The sequence below is a fragment of the Prionailurus bengalensis genome, chromosome D3, assembly GCF_016509475.1.
Source record: "Prionailurus bengalensis isolate Pbe53 chromosome D3, Fcat_Pben_1.1_paternal_pri, whole genome shotgun sequence".
Classification (NCBI taxonomy): Eukaryota; Metazoa; Chordata; class Mammalia; order Carnivora; family Felidae; genus Prionailurus; species Prionailurus bengalensis.
The window spans coordinates 94,239,895-94,257,396 of NC_057356.1; the positions used below are offsets into that span (position 1 = coordinate 94,239,895).

General features: G+C 57.2%; 1 protein-coding gene across 4 annotated transcripts in view; it reads right to left on the reverse strand.

Moving 5' to 3' along the window:
• Nucleotides 1-17,502, reverse strand: part of SLC66A2 (solute carrier family 66 member 2) — a 52,969-nt gene that overhangs the window by 28,348 nt on the left and 7,119 nt on the right. For 3 of the 4 annotated variants that reach the window (XM_043559140.1, XM_043559139.1, XM_043559142.1), the window contains 2 exons: nucleotides 15,934-16,067; nucleotides 7,530-7,583 (listed from right to left, as the gene is read on the reverse strand). In XM_043559140.1, coding sequence (XP_043415075.1) covers nucleotides 7,530-7,583; nucleotides 15,934-16,067 — 188 coding nt within the window. The remainder of the gene's footprint in view (nucleotides 1-7,529; nucleotides 7,584-15,933; nucleotides 16,068-17,502) is intronic. The other variant, XM_043559141.1, reaches the window with a different exon arrangement.

Below are 17,502 nucleotides of genomic sequence, written 5' to 3' on the forward strand. Positions count from 1 at the left end.
GGCAGGGGGCCCCTCCTCTGCATCCCCGTTGGGGCAGGGGGGCCCCTCCTCTGCGTCCCCGCCAGGGCAGGGGGCCCCTCCTCTGCGTCCCCGTCGGGGCAGGGGGCCCCTCCTCTGCATCCCCGTCAGGGCAGGGGACCCCTCCTCTGCACCCCCACTGGGGCAGGGGACCCTCCTCTGTATCCCCACTGGGGCAGGGGGCCCCTCCTCTGTGTCCCGGCGGGGCAGGGGACCCTCCTCTGTATCCCCACTGGGGCAGGGCGCCCCTCCTCTGTGCCCCGGTGGGGCAGGGGCAGCCACCGGCCTCCGCATGGCTGAGGGACTCCATGGTGGCCCAGAGACCACGTGCTGTCACGGGATCCTGCCAATGCAGCTTCACCTCCTGTCTCTCAGCCAAGGGCTGAGGAAAGCCAGCGTGCCACCGAGGGAGCCGGGTGCCCCTCCACACAGCCCCGGGCCTCGTGGGGTCACAGGGGGCCTGGCCAGGCAGGGACCAAGGCCAAGTGCAGCCCCGCAGCTTGTGGCCTGACCCCAGGGAGGCAGCTGGTGGTCAGGCTGCTGAGAGAACCAGTGCCTCGTCAGCTGTCTCATTCCACCCCAGGGAACGAGGGCAGCAGAGACCCCAGCCTTCCCTGAGGAGGAGACCCCCGCCCTCTCGGGTCACCTCTTAGGGGTCCATCGCAGACCCCATTAATGACGGAACAGTTACGTAACCTGGAGCAGTCCCTGCGCCTCCCAGACCTCGAAGCCCGCCAGCACCCCCGTGTGGCCTGTCCCCGCCGGTGCAGGCAAAGTCCTTCCTGCTGGAAAAACACTGCAAGAGACCCCGGGGCCCAGGGTTCAGGCCTGGGCGCCGCAGGTGGAGGGAGGCCCAGCACCAGAGGCCACAACCACAACCAGAAGCTGTTGGAGAAAGTCTTGTGAACCACACAGCCACGGGCTCTCCACACGAGCCACGTTCAAAAGACCCCCACGTGCCCCGAGCGGCATGGACAATGCTGGGGGCTCTGGCCACCGTGGCCGGTCCCGGACCCCAGCTCCCGGCCTCCCCGGCCCCTGCCCCCAGATGCCCACAAACCAAGGGGAGGCCGTGAACGGAGGGCTGCCCTCCAGGGGACAGGGGCGCTCCCAGGGTCCGCGACACACACCGTGACAAAGTAAAGCGGGCCAGCCAGGGCTGAGCTGCTGGGCGGGCCGGGGCTGCTAGCTCTGTCCTACAGGAGAGGACGCCCTGATCCCGCGAGGCAGGCAGCTACAGAGCGAGCAGGGCCATTGCCCAAGGGGGGAAGGCAGGTTCCCAGAGGGCCTCGTACAGCAGCCACAGAGACAACACGCTGCACGCGGTGGGCGCCAGGAACAGAGCCGAGCGCCCCACTTGTCGCGGTCACTCTGTGGGCCCTCCCACTGCCTGGTCCATTGGTGTCCCCCGCGCCTGGGCACACAACCCCCCGCCCCCATCCCGCAGACAGGCTGTGGCTCCACACTGTACGGTTTCCGCCCCGGTGTGTGCGGCAGGCCGGGGTCCACAGGCTGGGGTCCCCGCGGGAGTGGGAAGGGGGCACAGCCGGCAGGAGAACCACCGAGGGCAGAAGTAACACGCAGACGGGGCGGGGGGGGGGGGGGGGGGGGGCTGCACCTGCGGTGAGAGCCCACCCATCGGAGAGTGCAGGGCCCCAGGGTGACCCAGGAGCAAACACACACAAGGCTGCCAGCGAAGAAGGGGGGGGCGCGTGGTCCTGCTGTGAACACGGCTCTGGGGCCCCAGCCGGCCTCTTACTGCTGTGTGCCTTCCTGGCTAGCGATCCAACCTCTCTGTGCCTGTAAAGGGGGGAAGCACAGCACACTGTGCACAGGCCGGCACGAAAATTAAACGACCGATTCCCGTAAAAGACTTAAAACGGCGTCTGGCACCTACTGAGCACTGAACATCAGCTACGTGGTCTACCAAACAAAATCCCCGCGGCCAGGGGCCACTTTCCAGGCAGCAGGTGGCCTTCACCCCTCACCCCTCACCCCTCGTAGCTCCATCCAATGGCAGTCGTGCTGTGCCGCTTCCTGAGATTAAAAGCTCACCAACCCCCCACCCCACCGAGCCCAGCAGGGGACCTGCCCATCACCAGTTTCTGATGAAGAGAACAGAAATTGGTGGGGCTCGGGGCCAGCCCAGGCCTCTCCCTGCACTCAGGTCCCCGCTCCCTCGGCGCCCCCTCCCAGCCGGCTCCCCACTGGCAGAGTCCAGACACACCCGCGGCACCCTGAGGTGACGGGACGTGGGGACTCAGCAGCAGGCCAACCAGATACGGGGTTTGGTCAGTGAATGAGGCACAAGGCCACGCATCCCTGTCATGGCCATCACACACGGGAACAGGATGAAAGACTGAGGGGGAACGGGCTCTTTACATCCTTTCAAAGTGTCCCCCAAACCAAAGGGTACAAACCACCCGCAGAGGCGTGGGGGCCGGTGGAACAGCGCCGTGTGGCCCCCAGCACTGGAAGCACGGGGGACCTTCAGCCAAGCTGCCCCAGGACCCCCAGGACAAAGGTCCAGAACTGAGCCCTGGGAGCGGACGGCCAACAGCGAGGGCGGCTCTGGCGTGGTGAGGCCGCGGGCGCCAGGCTCGTGGGGCCAGGCCGCGCTGTGGCCGTGGAGGCAAGGTCCTGCCTTCCAGAGGGAACACTGGAGGACGTGGGTGTCACCAAGCACTGAGTCAGCAACTTGTTCTCCAACAGCTCGAAAACACACTACCAGATTCCCACCTTAACTCTACGGTCTCTCAAAAAAATTTTAAATATTTAAAAATCAACTCTCCGTGAAAACAAAACCACCCCGGGTCAAAGAGACACTCAGCTCTCACCACACTGCTCTCCTGGAAGCTCCCCGTCCCCCGCCCCTGCCCAAGCACCTGTGCTTGTCTCTGTGACCCTGCCGAGTGCCTGCTCAATCCAGGGACACAGGGACACAGCCCTGACCTACGACCCCACGTCCCCGAGCTCACACTCCAACAAGGAATAGGGGGACGCCAGGCTCTGGGGGGGCATGTGGCGCCTGTGGGGCCACCAGAGAAAGCTCAGGACAGGGGTCTGCGGGGCTCCTGCTGTGCAGGAGGGAAGCCACAGGGCAGGGGAGGAGGTGGCTTGCAACCACTCTGCCTGGACAGGGAAACAGGATTAGCAGAGACAACAGCGCCATCTGGCTGTAGGACTGCAAACGCCCTCGTCAGCCTTCAGAGCCAGGGTTCACTGTACTGAGCCACCTTTGCCCCGTCCGCCCACACCCACCCCTACCAGGCGGGCCAGGGGACCAGCGGGCCGCTGCTGTGAGACACAGATCCAGGGGTCCAGAGGCCCCAACCCACCCGAGGGAGCTGAGCACGACTGAGCAGTGAGCCAGAGCACTGGCCCTCACTGCAAAATGCTCTCAGAGAGTAAGCCCATCACGTCCTCGTGGCTGACCCCTCAGCAGAGATGAGCCTGTCTTGGGTTCCGTGGCAGGCTGGCCTTTCTGGCACCCCTCAACTGCAGCAGCCTTTTCCTTTTATCCTACTGCATTTCTGGCTCTTTCTTTTGCTGCTAATTTCTGGTTAGTGGGCATCCTACACTGGTCAAGAGGCCACAGGCTGAGGCCCCCCCGTGCCCTGCACCAACAGTCCAGCAGGAGGCCGGTCATCCCGGCCAACAGCCCCGCAGACAAGTGCTTGAGCAGTGACTCTCCACACGAGCACCCTGGACTCGGCGGAAAGAGCAAGGGAGGCCTTGACACAGAGGGATGGGGACATAGTTTTACCCGAAGTCAAAACAGCACCTTCACTTACAATTACAGTTTGAAGGCTACCTCTAAAAACTTAACGGAGGACATGTCCTATTCACATGAACACGAAACCAACCAAGAAGCGGCCAGGCCCCGAGTCCAGCCTTCAGGGAAGCTCCAAATAAGAACAGACCGTGCTCTCCTGGCCCGAAACATCCCGTGTAATCCCGGCTGCCAGGGCTCCAGTCGGGTAACCCAGTGAATGGGACAGAGTGGCGACGTGAGGGTCTCTGCAGACGCTCTCCCCGGCAGAATAAGAGAACCCCTGTGAACTCTAAAACACCACCATTGACAATCTCTGGAAAGTGTCCTATGGCCGTGCAGCAACGAAGAAACATCTACTTAAGAAAAGAGGGTTTGAGACATGACCCCGCGTGACGAGAGCTCCACCCCGGGTGGGGCGGCCAGCGCTCCCAGTGCGGGCACAGACACTTCTCACCTCTGGCTGGGCTCCCGCTCTCCTCCTGGCAAGAAGGGCAGACAAGTCAGGGCTCCCTGCCCACCGGGACAGACACTCCACCCCGGGCGCAGCCAGCAGAGAGCACCGTCCCGACCCAGCTCACGGGGTTTACGGGTCCCACGGTGGGAGGAGCAGCACGCCGCCCCAGCACGGGTGCCAGAGCAGGGGTTCAGAGGTTCTGTCCCGGAAGCGGGGGGGGGGGGGGGTGAGAACAGCCAGTTCTGCAGCTCTCCCGAAAGGGAGAACCTCTGCTTAGAACACAGTATGAACAAGTTCAAGCCTAAGGGCGCTGACAGAACAGTGAGGAATCCGGTACCTGAGCAATTACAGGAAGTTGGAAGCTCCACTATGGCAACAAGGGCAACAGACCCGGTCGACGTTTACCAGACACAAACAGCCAAGGAGAGTCGTCCTGGGGACACAGCAGTTCTCAAAGACTGCCCTCAAGACACCCCCTGACCCCCTGCCTGGCCTCAACTGGACCAGACCTGTGCACGCCCCAGCGTGTCATCAAAACCAACAGAGCAACCAGCTAGCCATTAGAGGAGGCTAACAGGTGAGTGTGACAGCAGTGGAGGCAGATCACCCAGGGGCTTGGAGGGGACCAAGTACATCAACCAACCACAGCCTCACCTGGGGGAGGAGAGGTGCAGAGACAGCGCTCATCCAGCCAGGTCACGAAACAAATAAGCCAACAAGCCTCCCCGCAGCCAGGGTCAGGGATCAGTAACTAGAGTTGCTACAGTATTTTGCAATACAGTTTTCAACAAAACATTGAGAAATGCAAAGAAATGGGAAAGTGGCCTGCACACAGAAGAAAAATAAAAATAAAATAAAAAACAAAATTGCTTTTGAAAGGGAACAGCTACCAGACTTACCAGAAATGACTTCAAAACAGTTATTATAAATACGTTCAAAGAACTAAAGGAAATCAATCATAAAGGATAAAGGAGGGCAGGGGTGCCTGGGTGGCTAGGTCAGTTCAGCGTCCAACTCTTGATTTCAGCTCAGGTCATGATCTCACAGTTCATGGGATTGAGCCCCATGTCGGGCTCTGTGCTAACAGTGAGGAACCTTCTTGGGATTCTCTCTCTCTCTCTGCACGCCCCCCCACCAAATAAATAAATAATCTTAAAAAAATTAAAACTAGAACTCCACATGACCCAGCAATTCCACTACTAGGTATTTATCCAAAGAAAACAAGAACGATAATTCAAAACGATGTGTGCACCCCTGTGTTTACGGCAGCATTATTTGCAGTACCCTAGATGGGGGTGCAGCCCAAGTGTCCACCAACAGGTGAATGGATGAAGAAGATGTGGTGTGGGGGCGCCTGGGTGGCTCAGTCGGTTAAGAAGATGTGATGTAAATATGTACGGTGGAATATTATTCGGCCAGAAAAAAGAAGGAAGTTCTGCCACTGGAACAAGGATGGACCTTGAGGGCATTGTCAGTGAAAGAAGTCAGACAGAAAAAGACAAAAATACCCTATGAGCTTATTTATATGTGGAACTCTAACAACAACAACAACAACAACACAAAGCCACAATAAGCCCATGGACGCAGAGAACAGACTGGTGGTTGCCAGAGGTGGGGGTTCAGGATGGGTAAAATGGGTGAAGGTGGTCAAAAGGTACAAGCTTCCGGTTACAAAATAAGTCCGCCATGGGGATGTAGTTGACAGAATGGTGCCTATAGTTAACGATACTGTGGGGGCGCCTGGGTGGCTCAGTCGGTTAAGCATCCGACTCCGGCTTAGGCCGTGATCTCGCGGTCCGTGAGTTGGAGCCCCACATTGGGCTCTGTGCTGACCGCTCAGAGCCTGGAGCCTGTTTCCGATTCTGTGTCTCCCTCTCTCTCTGCCCCTCCCCCGTTCATGCTCTGTCTCTCTCTGTCCCAAAAATAAAATAAAACGTTGAAAAAAAAATTAAAAAAAAAAAAAGTCCTCATCCTAAGAAGAAAATATCTTGTAACCATGTCAGATGACTGACGTCAACTAGACTCACGATGCACAACACACGCATTTCACAACATACTTCACCACATATACAGTACATACGAGCGTCCAATAACATACACCTGAAAGTGATGTCATATATCGATTACACCTCAAAAAATTTTAATTAATAAAGAATTGATACCAATTTTTCACAACTGAAAATGGAAGAGGAGGGAACACTTCCCATCCCCAACCTGCCTTACGAGGCCAGTACTGTCCTGATATTAAAACCACAGTCATCACACACACACACACACACACACACACACACGCACACGCACGCACACCAATATCTCTTGTGAACATGGACACAAAAATCTTTAACACAATACTAGCAAACAGAATCCAGCATCTTATAAAAAGGGTTACACATCATGGTCAGGTGGGACGTATCCCAAGAACGCAATATTGGTTCAACATACAAAAATCAGTCAATGTAGAATAAAGGACAAAAACCACATGATCATCTCAACAGACACAGAAAAGCAGTAGACAAACTTCAACGTTGTTTCAGGACTACAACAAACAAACGAAACAACAAACTCAGAACAGAAAGGTTCTTGCTTCTGCTAATCTGAGGCATCTGTGAGAACCCACGGCTGACATCACACGTAGTGGCGAAGGGATGCCGTCTCACTCAACTAGGGAGCAAGACCAGCTCGGCCAGGCTCACCGTTGTAGCCATTTCGGACTCTAGGGTAATTAGGCAAGAAAAAGAAAAAGTATCCAGACTGGGAAGGAACAAGTAAGCGTATCTCTATTTGCGGATGATGTAATCTTACATACAGAAGTCCTAAAGTATCCACTAAAAAGCTAACAGCACCAATAAACGAGACGCACGAAGCTGCAGGATACGAGATCGACGTATGAAAATCTATTTTATTTCTAGGAGATAGCCACATGCAATGCGAAATGAAATCAAGAAAACAATCCCGTTCGCCACGGCAGCAAAAAGAACAGACTTAAAAGCGTTCGGAAACCTGAACTCCGACCACCTCCTTGTACCCGCCTCTCTCCTACCCTCCCTCCCTCTTTCTCTCACACTCACACACACACGATGGGCAGGTTTCTAGGAACTAGTTCATGCTTAACAGTAGCAGGCTGTGTGTTGGTTAGTTTGCTGGGGACGTGGGCGCGCTGGTACCATGAGGCGCACGCGCGGGGCAAGCATGGCCGTGAGGGCTGAGCGGGGACAGAGCCGCACAGAATGAACGAAGCAGGGGCTCCAGCGGGCGGGCAGCCTGGTGCGGTGTGGTACGTACCCAGATATGACCGCCGGGGCGGGGGCTTGATTGCTTCATCCTGGGTATCCGCAGCTACATTTAAAAAGAGAGAAAAACAGAAAGGAGGAAGAGAAAAGAAAAACAGACCGATTTTAACACGGGCAAGCGGCTGTGTCTCCCAGTCCATTTTGCATTTCCTTTTTTAAGAAACACCGGAAAAGAAGGACAAGATCTTGGTGTCTGAGTTTGAGGAAGTTTACTTTCTGAATGATTTTCCTCCAAACCTACCCTCTTCCAATGTAAGTCCCCGGGGAAGGAGGAGGAACTCTCGGGCCAAAACGAAAAGTCACCACATTTTCACTGAACTTCTAAGGTCAGAGATGGCATAAAGCCCACGGCTTGCCTGCTCTGCTGACAGAGACAGCAGCCGGTACCCCCATTTCCCCTAAAAGCTCGTCCATACACAAGCTCTGACTGCAAGACAGCTGTCCCAGGTCAAAGCTCTTCAGAAGGCTGCCTGATAAAGCCGTTTTCAGAGGACACTCAACAAAATGCCCTCTGGGAACAGGCAGCTAGTGCAGCATGTGAACTGGCCAAGCGTGCGGCTCAGAGGCGACGGCCCGTTACATCGGGGGTACCGCGGTACCCTGACCGCTCCCTGAGCCCCGCCGCAGCACCCAAGACAAGCACGCGAGGCCTCCGTTCAGAGGGAGCCCAGCCCCACCCGAGTCCCCCCTGCCGCTCCGCACTGCCCAGGACGCAGTCCGTGGCCCTTGAAGAGTCCCTCCACGGTGGGAAGAGTGAGACTCAGGCAGGCACTGGACCTGGCCACAGAACGGGGGGCAGGTGTGTGTCATCCGCCCCAAGCGAGGCAGGCTCCGCCTACAAATGGACATTTTGCAAGTAAACGGCTAAAAGAAAATGCCAGACTGGCTATGTGGGCTTGGGGACGGCACATGCCCACAGACCCTGCTGACCAGGAGTCGCTGCCCCTCCCACCTGAGGGTTTCTTGACCCAGCAGCACCACCTCCGGGAACCGCTGGGCTCTGAATAGCCAGACTCAGCTGGACTTCCTCAGCTTCCTGCATCTGTTTCTTGATTGAGGCCAAGTTTACTGCTCACCGACACTTCCTCTAAAGATCAGGGTCCCAAAGTGGAAGGGGAGGGAAGGAAGGGGACGCGGGAGGGACTGCTCACCGTGGCTCTGGTGCAGTTCAGACACACCCATGCCGTCTCCCCTCTCGCCTCGGGCCTGATCGTGCCCGGCACACAAGCTGGAAACACGCCAGGCAGCAGGGCAAGGCCAGGGTGGAGGCCCGAAGCGGGAGAGTGCGGCCGGGGGCCTCTCGGGTCACAATGATGGGGGAAGGAAAGGCAGCAGCTGGTAGGGGGTGTGGGTCAGGGTGGGAAGTCTGCCCTGTGTCAGACTTTCCAGAGGACAGAGTCAAGCCACCTAAGGCTTCTCGGCTAGAAAGTAGTGAGATCAGGCCTACACCTTAGAGAATCATCTTTGCGCAGGACAGACGGGAGGAGGGCCAGTCCCCAGGCTGAGAGACCAGGGGCATCGTCCACAATCACATACTTTCAGGCATCTGTGAACACCCACTCCAGGCACCAAGGTCCAGAAACAGCCTCAGCAACGTGTCCACATCGTCCCCATCGGAGGCGGCGTGCATGTCCTCGCCCCTTGATTACAGGGGGCCTGTGACCACTCCATTCTGCAGAAGCGACGCATGCTTCCCAAGACCAGAGCACAGACACGGCTTCCACCTGGTTCCCTCTCACGCTCCCCTTGCGACCTGGTTGCCATGCCGCGAGGAAGCTAGGAAGCTTAGGCCACACAAGAAGGCCACGTGAAGATCTCCCAGAAGACCCCCCAACACGGGAGCAACTGAGAGAAAGGGAGGGACCTAGAGGGTGAAAGACACAGAAAGAGGGAGGGAGGCAGGGCCCCAGCAAACGGCCAACCATACTGTCGCTGTCCAGCCAGACTCGTGAGCGTCACTGCGTCCTTGCAAATCACCAAGCCTGGGGTTACTTGTGGAGCAGCCACAGAGACTGGAACAGAACCTGACGGGACAGAAGTCTGGGACGAGCTCAGACAGGAGAAGTGGCCGTCCTGGATGCCACGGGACAGCAGGAGGGAGGGCCGGTGAGCTGACCAGAGGCCAGACCATCAACCGCTCCCAGGGGCTTCTGGGCTTTGTCACAGTGTGAGAGCCGCTGCAGTGTGCGAGGGTTGGGGGGGCGATGGCCACAGGTGGCTCACACGATGCCCTAGAGACCAGGGGACCGGGCGGAGGTCCGGGCAAGGAGAGACAAGACCTACGTCAGGGTCGTGGCTGTGGACAGGGCAGGTCAGGATTTGTAGCCTCACGTCCAAGGGCATCAATAAGCCCTCGAAAATACAGAATGGTTTACAGACAAACATTGTACTGAGTGGGAGTGGGGTCCTCAGCTTTCATTGTCGGAATGGAATGTGACCCTCCCCGCCCAAGTTTTTACTTTAATGCAGACGTAACCACATATCATAAAGGATTCACTCGTTGAACGTGTACAATCAAGTGGTTTTTAGCATGTTCGGACCTGTACGACCACCACCGCAGTCTTGGAACACTTCCGTCCCCCACAACAGAGCCCCGTCTCCGTGAGCAGCACCCCCCGTGCCCCCACCCGCCTCCCCAGCCAACTCCATTCTGGAAGCGGACTGTTGAGACTTGGGACAAACGTCGAGTGAATGTGACTGAGTCGCAGACAATTTCTCTCTCTTGAAGAAGGAACAAGTGAGCCCCTGTGTGCCGCTGGTGGTAGGTACCATTCCCAGAGCCGATAAGCCACGTCATCTGGCGGTAAGAACATGTCATCCCGGGACCCCCGACAAAACAGCGTTCCAGGAGCCTCCTCACCGAGACCCCTGCGAGCAGGGACAAAGCAAGTGGCTCTTTCATTCTGGGCCCGTGGAAGATCAGAGCCACGACCGAAGAGCTCGGTGAAGGGTCACAGGACGCGTCAGCACGCACACCTGAACTATTTCGTCTGCCACGAATCTCCCAGCTCCACCCACTGAAAAAGCCAAAACCCACCCCAATCCACAGCTGTCCCAGGGGCCAGACCGTGGTCTCCACATGCCACAGCCCAGTGCCACAAGCGCTCCTGGGAGAAACGGCCGAGTCCAGGTCTGGGGCAGGAACAGAAGATGACGCGCCCAGAGCACCCTGTCACACCAGGGACACGGCTCCGAGGGACCACTCGTCTCTGCCGAAAAGTCAAGAGCTGACCGGAGAGGCTCCCGCTGGCAGACGGGCGGGTCCGCGGGGCCTTGAAGGGACACGACAATGGCAATCAGGCGAACACATCAAGTATGTTCACATCCACACCTCGGAAGAGTGGAAAGACAAACGTGAACGCAGCTGCAGGATGTGAGGGACCAATTCTGAGAACTGGCAGATAAAGAGAAGGAAGCAGCGCCCTGCCTTTAATTTATAAATTACACCCTGGATAACTGCACCGCTAGAACAGCATTTCCAGGGAAGTTCCTCTTCGGAGAAGCCCCGTGGCTAACAGCCGAGCGAAGGCTGACGGGGCTTCGGTGTTCTGCAGCCCCACGGCTGATGGGTTTAGGCACGGGGCACCCTCCACCACCCACAGCCAAAGTCAGCCAAGGTGGGCACCCTCCACCACCCACAGCCAAAGTCAGCCAAGGTGACGGGATGTGCCCCTTGTGGAAGAAACAACAGTCCGGCAAAAAGGAGCCAGACCTAGATCTGACCAGACCTCTGGATCCAATTAGCTTCTCAAAACGTGTTTCACAGGGCGTCCCGGAGACAGGAAGCCTCAACGCACCACCGCGGGGTGTGGCAGAAGCCAGGCGGGGCCACCTCCGTGCAGCCGTGGGAGTCTGGTCCACACGCAGGCGTGGCTTGGCGGCAGGGCCGGGGTCTCAATTCCGCATCCCCACACTCCCCGCGTGTACCGCTCAGGCCACGGACGGAGGGCCGGTGCACAGCAGGCACCACGTGCAGGGCAGACACAGCAGACACGTTTCGAGGAACAAGGGACATCAGGGAGAACCTGCAGCTGACCTCGGCGTGCCGCCTCGACTGCGGCCCGCGGACAGAAACCAGCCCCGAATCGGGAAGTGAGGAGGAAGCCGCACACTTACACAAATACTGGGTCTTTGACAATTAAGGGGTTACTTTTTTACGGCTGAGAATGGTATTATGGATAGTTTTTCAAGTCCTTATCTATTAGAGATCCGTTATGAACTATATACAGACTATGTCTGGAATTTGCTTCAAAAACTGCAGGCAGGCGATGTGTCTCGGGACAGCTGGAGGCGGGTGTGATCACTGGTGGGGGGGGCTCGGACACGCTCTCCCCGACTCCATGTGTGTTTGAGGTTCTCCACGAAAAAACACGAGGGACGAAAAGGAAACATACAGCACACGCAAGCCACTTTGGACCTCACGCCCTCTGTGCGGCCACACGGAGAGTCCACAGCAGCTTCTGGAGATCTCCCCCTGAAGCCTGTGGGCCTGGCCCCCTCGGACTCACAGCCCAGTCTGACCTCCCCCGGGTATGAGCGAGGGCACGGAAGGAACCCCCGATGTCACCTCTGGACGGCTGGGTGGAAAGCTCTTTGCTTTTACTTCACGTTCCTCTCGTCCCCAAAATGTCGACAGTGACCATGTACTGGGGCGCCTGGGTGGCTCAGTCGGTTAAGCGGCTGACTTCGGCTCAGGTCATGATCTCACGGTCCGTGAGTTCGAGCCCCACATCGGGCTCTGTGCTGACAGCTCAGAGCCTGGAGCCTGTTTCAGATTCTGTGTCTCCCTCTCTCTGACCCTCCCCCGTTCATGCTCTGTCTCTGTCTCAAAAATAAATAAACGTTAAAAAAAAAATTAAAAATAAATAAATAAAAATTATACAATCTTTAAAAAAAAAAATGACCATGTACTGCTCTTCGTAATCAGATAACAGATCACGTGTTAATTTGATAAGCAACCGGCTTTTTCTCCTTTAATTCCAGTTGTTTCTTTAACCTTAACTTCTGAGCTGAACTGATGACCTTCAAAATTAAAAACCTTTATAAAAGACAGCTGTAAAACATTTAAGCTTTTATTTTATTTTTTAGACTGACTGTCCTATGGAAACCCTGAAATGTGGCTGTTGAACGTGTCTTCGTAAGTTACTTGAATGTGCCTGCTCGGTGTGCCTCCAGCACCCTCCCCAACGCCCCACTGACAGCCTCCAGGAAGCGGGGACCGCAGGCCTTCCCCGGCAAGGCCCAGGGCGCAGCCGCTCCTGCGACCTCAGAGCTTTCCAGCCCGAACTGGTTGGTGTTTTCATACCCCACCCTCCCACTTCTGGCAAAGGAGAGGAAATAAGCCCACAGGTTTCTTTTTTTTTTTTTTTTTTTCAACATTTATTTATTTTTGGGACAGAGAGAGACAGAGCATGAACGGGGGAGGGGCAGAGAGAGAGGGAGACACAGAATCGGAAACAGGCTCCAGGCTCTGAGCCATCAGCACAGAGCCTGACGCGGGGCTCGAACTCACGGGCCGCGAGATCGTGACCTGGCTGAAGTCGGACGCTTAACCGACTGCGCCACCCAGGTGCCCCTAGGTTTCTTAAAAGCTTCCTGATGAGTGTGCTGTGTACCTCACACACGGTAGACGCAAATAGATGTAACCCTGATTCCATTCAAGAATTAAGTAGGGGCGCCTGGGTGGCTCAGTCGGTTGAGCTTCCGACTTTGGCTCAGGTCAAGATCTCACGGTCTGTGAGTTCGAGCCCCGTGTCTGGCTCTGTGCTGACAACTCAGAGCCTGGAGCCTGTTTCAGATTCTCTGTCTCCCTCTCTCTCTGACCCTCTCCCACTCACGCTCTGTCTCTCTCTGTCTCAAAAATAAATAAACATTAAAAAAAAAAAAAACAATTAAGTATGAATCTCAAGATCTCTCAAACACTGTATCCCGGATCCCAGGATACGATCCCAGGATGCGGAGTTTAGGGTAGATTCTCCCCCTGAGGCCATCTGGGGCCCAGCAGGGAGCCCAGGGGTCAGGAGCCTGGCCCTCCGTACCCCACCAGAGCCCCGGCAAAGCGGAGGCCGGCAGGGCAGGCCAACTGCCCCCACAGTCCTGGCCCTCACCAGCAGACGGCTGCTCCCTGCTGCAAGGTCAAAGCCCCTGCAGCCCCGCCCACCTGTACGTCTGCGGATTTCCAGCCAGCCCTTTGGCCAGCTGCCAACGCCCGCCAACAGACACCCGCCAGACGCTGCAGACCTCACAGCTGCCATAACAGGTTACCCCAAACTCGGCGGCCGACAACACAGACTTATCACCTCACTATTTGGGAGACCAGAAGTCTGACATGGGTCTCACTGGGCTAAAGTCAGGGCATATTCCTTCTGAAGTTTCCAGGCAAGAACCCAGGTCCTCCCGTGCATCCAACCTGTTGGCAGAATTTGGATCCCGGAGGCCGAGGCCCCCATGTCCCTGCTGCTGGAAGATGAAGGCTGTTCCAGCCTCAAAGGCCTGCTGTGCTTTTGGCCCCTAGCCCTTCCCCCACGTCCAAGGCCAGAACCACATCCTCTTGACGTCCATCCCTGACGGGCTCTCCTCTTCCACTCCACGGGCCCGGCGGACCCTGGGTCCACCCAGACAGTCCAGGCCAACCTCCCCCCGCCTCCGAGGCCTCACACTCACCTTGCCTGCAGCCCCTGTGCCCCGCGAGGTGGCACCACGGTTGCCAAGTGTGGGTGAAGCGGGATCCATTATTGGCTCATCACAGAGAGGGTTACTTGCCAAAGTTCAGACGGCAGCCCTATCCCTGGAAACCGGGATTCACGGTCTTAACCCAATCCATTCTAGTTAACCAGAACAGAAATGCTGCTTTTGGAAGAATCTACACAGAGCACTGGAAATCAAGACAGAACGAACCCCCGGGACAGGAGAGGAGAGGCCCGGCTTCCCGCTGACAAGGTCAGCCCCCGCCTCACCCTCACTGTACCTACATTCCCGTATTTCAGCAAGGTCACATAAATGTTAAACTCCAGGCCTGTCCAGGGCCCGGACGCTCGCACACCTGCAGGATATCCGGCACCCCACTTCATCCGAGCTTACACCCCATCTCACACAAGATCACAAAACCCAGGCTCATGATTCAAAGCCTGAGGCTCAGGACACCAAGCAACTGTGGGCACCGCGTGCCTGCTCCCGGCGCTCCTCTGTCCCTGGGGCAGGAGGACCGTTACCGACGCCCCCCCACACCGGCGCTCTGCAGCCGCCCTTGAGACCCCGCGCACACGAAAGGTGGGGTTCCCAGGTCACAGACAGAAGCGGGCGGGAGCGGTGCCAGCAGAGAAAACTGCTAGGTAAGAGCAAGTAAAGGGCCCAGCCCCTCGCCTCTTAAGGGACCGGCCGGACACGCCCGCTCTCAAGGAAGGACCAGCGATACAAGCAGCCCCGCCTCCGGTGCGATTTCCCAGGTCACAAGAGGGAGAGACAAGAAAGAACAAACACACAACAGAAGCACACGGTGCTGATCTCTACAGCTGACGTGACACTAATCGGTCCAGGCCACCCGTCAGAGCTGGAGGCTGACCTATTTTCTACAAAGACTGAAATTAGCATACCTTCGTCTCTAAAGACAGAAGCTACAGGGGGAAAGGGTCCGCTCAAACGGAAAGAAAATCACCGACAGGAATAAAATTCAGGGGCGAGACCTCGAGTCCACAGGAGTCCCCAAAGTAAACAGACTAGCAAAAACGCTTCTCTGAGCAACAGTGGAGATAAACACACACTATTTCAGACAAAATCAAAGCGAGAGCTGTCTTCAATTTAGTAACTAGAAGAAAACCAGAAGTAAGGCATTAACCCCCTGCGTGTTCAAACACAGAACATCAGCTGAGGAAGAGCTTTTTCAAAGGAAAAGGCAAAAACGAGAAGAATTTTCTCTTTGCTGAGCCACAAACAGTCACGGAGCAGCGCGGGCCGAGCATGTAACCCGTCCTGCCCACGCTCCAGGGGACAACCCACCTGGCCCCACAGCAGCATGACTCTGGGTGAATGTTCAGTAAGGTGTGTGAGAAGATCCCCGCTACCCCGGCCACAGGTAAATGGTACAAGTGAAGGGCATGTCTCATGTACAAGCCACACACACAGATCAAACTGCCTCCTCAGACAGCATCTTTCTGTGACCTGACCCTGTCCCAATTCAGAATCCCCTCGTAATCATCACAGAGGAGGCTGGCACACTGAGATTAGTTAGTAAACATTTAACGTGCTGAAAACACGGACATCGGTTACACACAACCGAGCATTTGGTGGATTCAAAGCTGCTCGGGTAACACTAACGCGGCTCCCTACTTCACCCACGAGCACAGGATGATTTTGCTTGCTGATTTAGTGCTTTATTCCCAAAGTTGCAGATCACCAACCTGCAAAGAAACGGCGTTTTACGTTCAGCTCATTTGTCACGCGGACTTCGGTGCAGAGTTTCAACATCAGTAACATGGTCAAGATCATGACTATGCTTTGCCAGAGGAGCGGCGACTCAAAATGCCTTCCAAACCTGGGGAGGTAAAGAGACCACGGCATCAGGAGGGCCCCCGCACACCAGGGGCCTCACCGCCTCTCCCTGCCCAGGTCCCGACCAAGGCCCCCACGGCCACATCCTGAGCAGCCCCCAGAGGGCCTCTCACATCCGTCACAGCCTCTGGCACCGACTGCCTCGGCCTCGGGCTCCACGGTGCACAGAGCTGGGTGAGCAGGGACACTCCTGGACGGCTGGGCGCGGGGACACCTCTCAGAATCATGTGCACGGCTCCTCAAAAGCCACACTCACCTCCCCAGGAGCCGCTGATGAGGGTGTGGACGGGACTCCCCGTTCCCTCGCCTCACAGCCAGGTGCCCAACACCCCACCTGCAGAGGCACCTGCAGAGGCACCTAGACCACCTGATGCCCTGGGAAGATGCATTCCGGAGTCCAGGAATGACAGGAAGCCCTGCCCCCCGACGAAGACGAGTGGGGTCAGCAGGCCAGAGCAGCCCACGCTGTGAGCAGACCAGTGAAGGGGGCCAGGGCACCCCCCCCCCACCCCAGAGAGGAGAAGGCAGCTGAAGGCACAACCCCCTCCCGACCTGAGGCCCTGACACCCCCCCCCCCCCGACCCACTCTGCCCAATCTCCCTCCCCACCCAAGTCTCGCTGACCCCCAGCCGAGGCCTTGTGGCTCGCGCTCTTGTCCGGGCCCCGACCCCGCCCGGCTCTCACATCCTCCCTGCTGGTTTTCCCTCCAGGGGCAGAACTTCTCACCAACTCGGCCACAAGCTCGAGGAGGTAAGACCGCAATCTAGTGACTAGCACAGGCTGGGCCTGTCGGCAGAACCCGAACCCCAGGGGCTGAGAACAGCCCGGCCCTTCATGGGGCAGCTCGGGGTCTCCGCCACGGCCACCAGAACCACCAGAGCCATGACCCGTTGGTCGGGCCACGCAGGCCTGCGGGACTACCATCGACGAGGCCAGGGCACAGCACCGTGCTCTTTCAAGGCCCAGCCCCAATTCTAGCCCAGCTGCTCTGGAGAAGGAACCCCGCTAGGTCTGCCTACAACATGGCCTGAAGGGTATTCCCAAAACTGGGGCTGGCGGTCAGCACCTCTAAGTCAGGAGAGCCTGCAGTCTGATTTCCCAGCTGCTCCCGAAAACAAGAAAACACAGAGACCACCACCCAGGCCCCACCTCCCATGTCCTCTCACTCCCTCAGGCCTGAACCTACACCCAGCTCCCCCTGCAGAGAGGGCTCACCGGGGGGGCCAACCACGCCCACAACACAGAGCTGGGGCAGAGCTCCCTGAGGGGCCACCCCTGGGACTGCACCAAATCAATGAGAAATCGGGACAAAAACTCAGCGGCCGGGCTCGTGGTAAAGGACGAGACCAGAGGCAGCCCCTCCCCGCCGGCCAGGGCATGTCTTTGGAAGCTGTGCCTATGCTAACAAGTCTTACCTA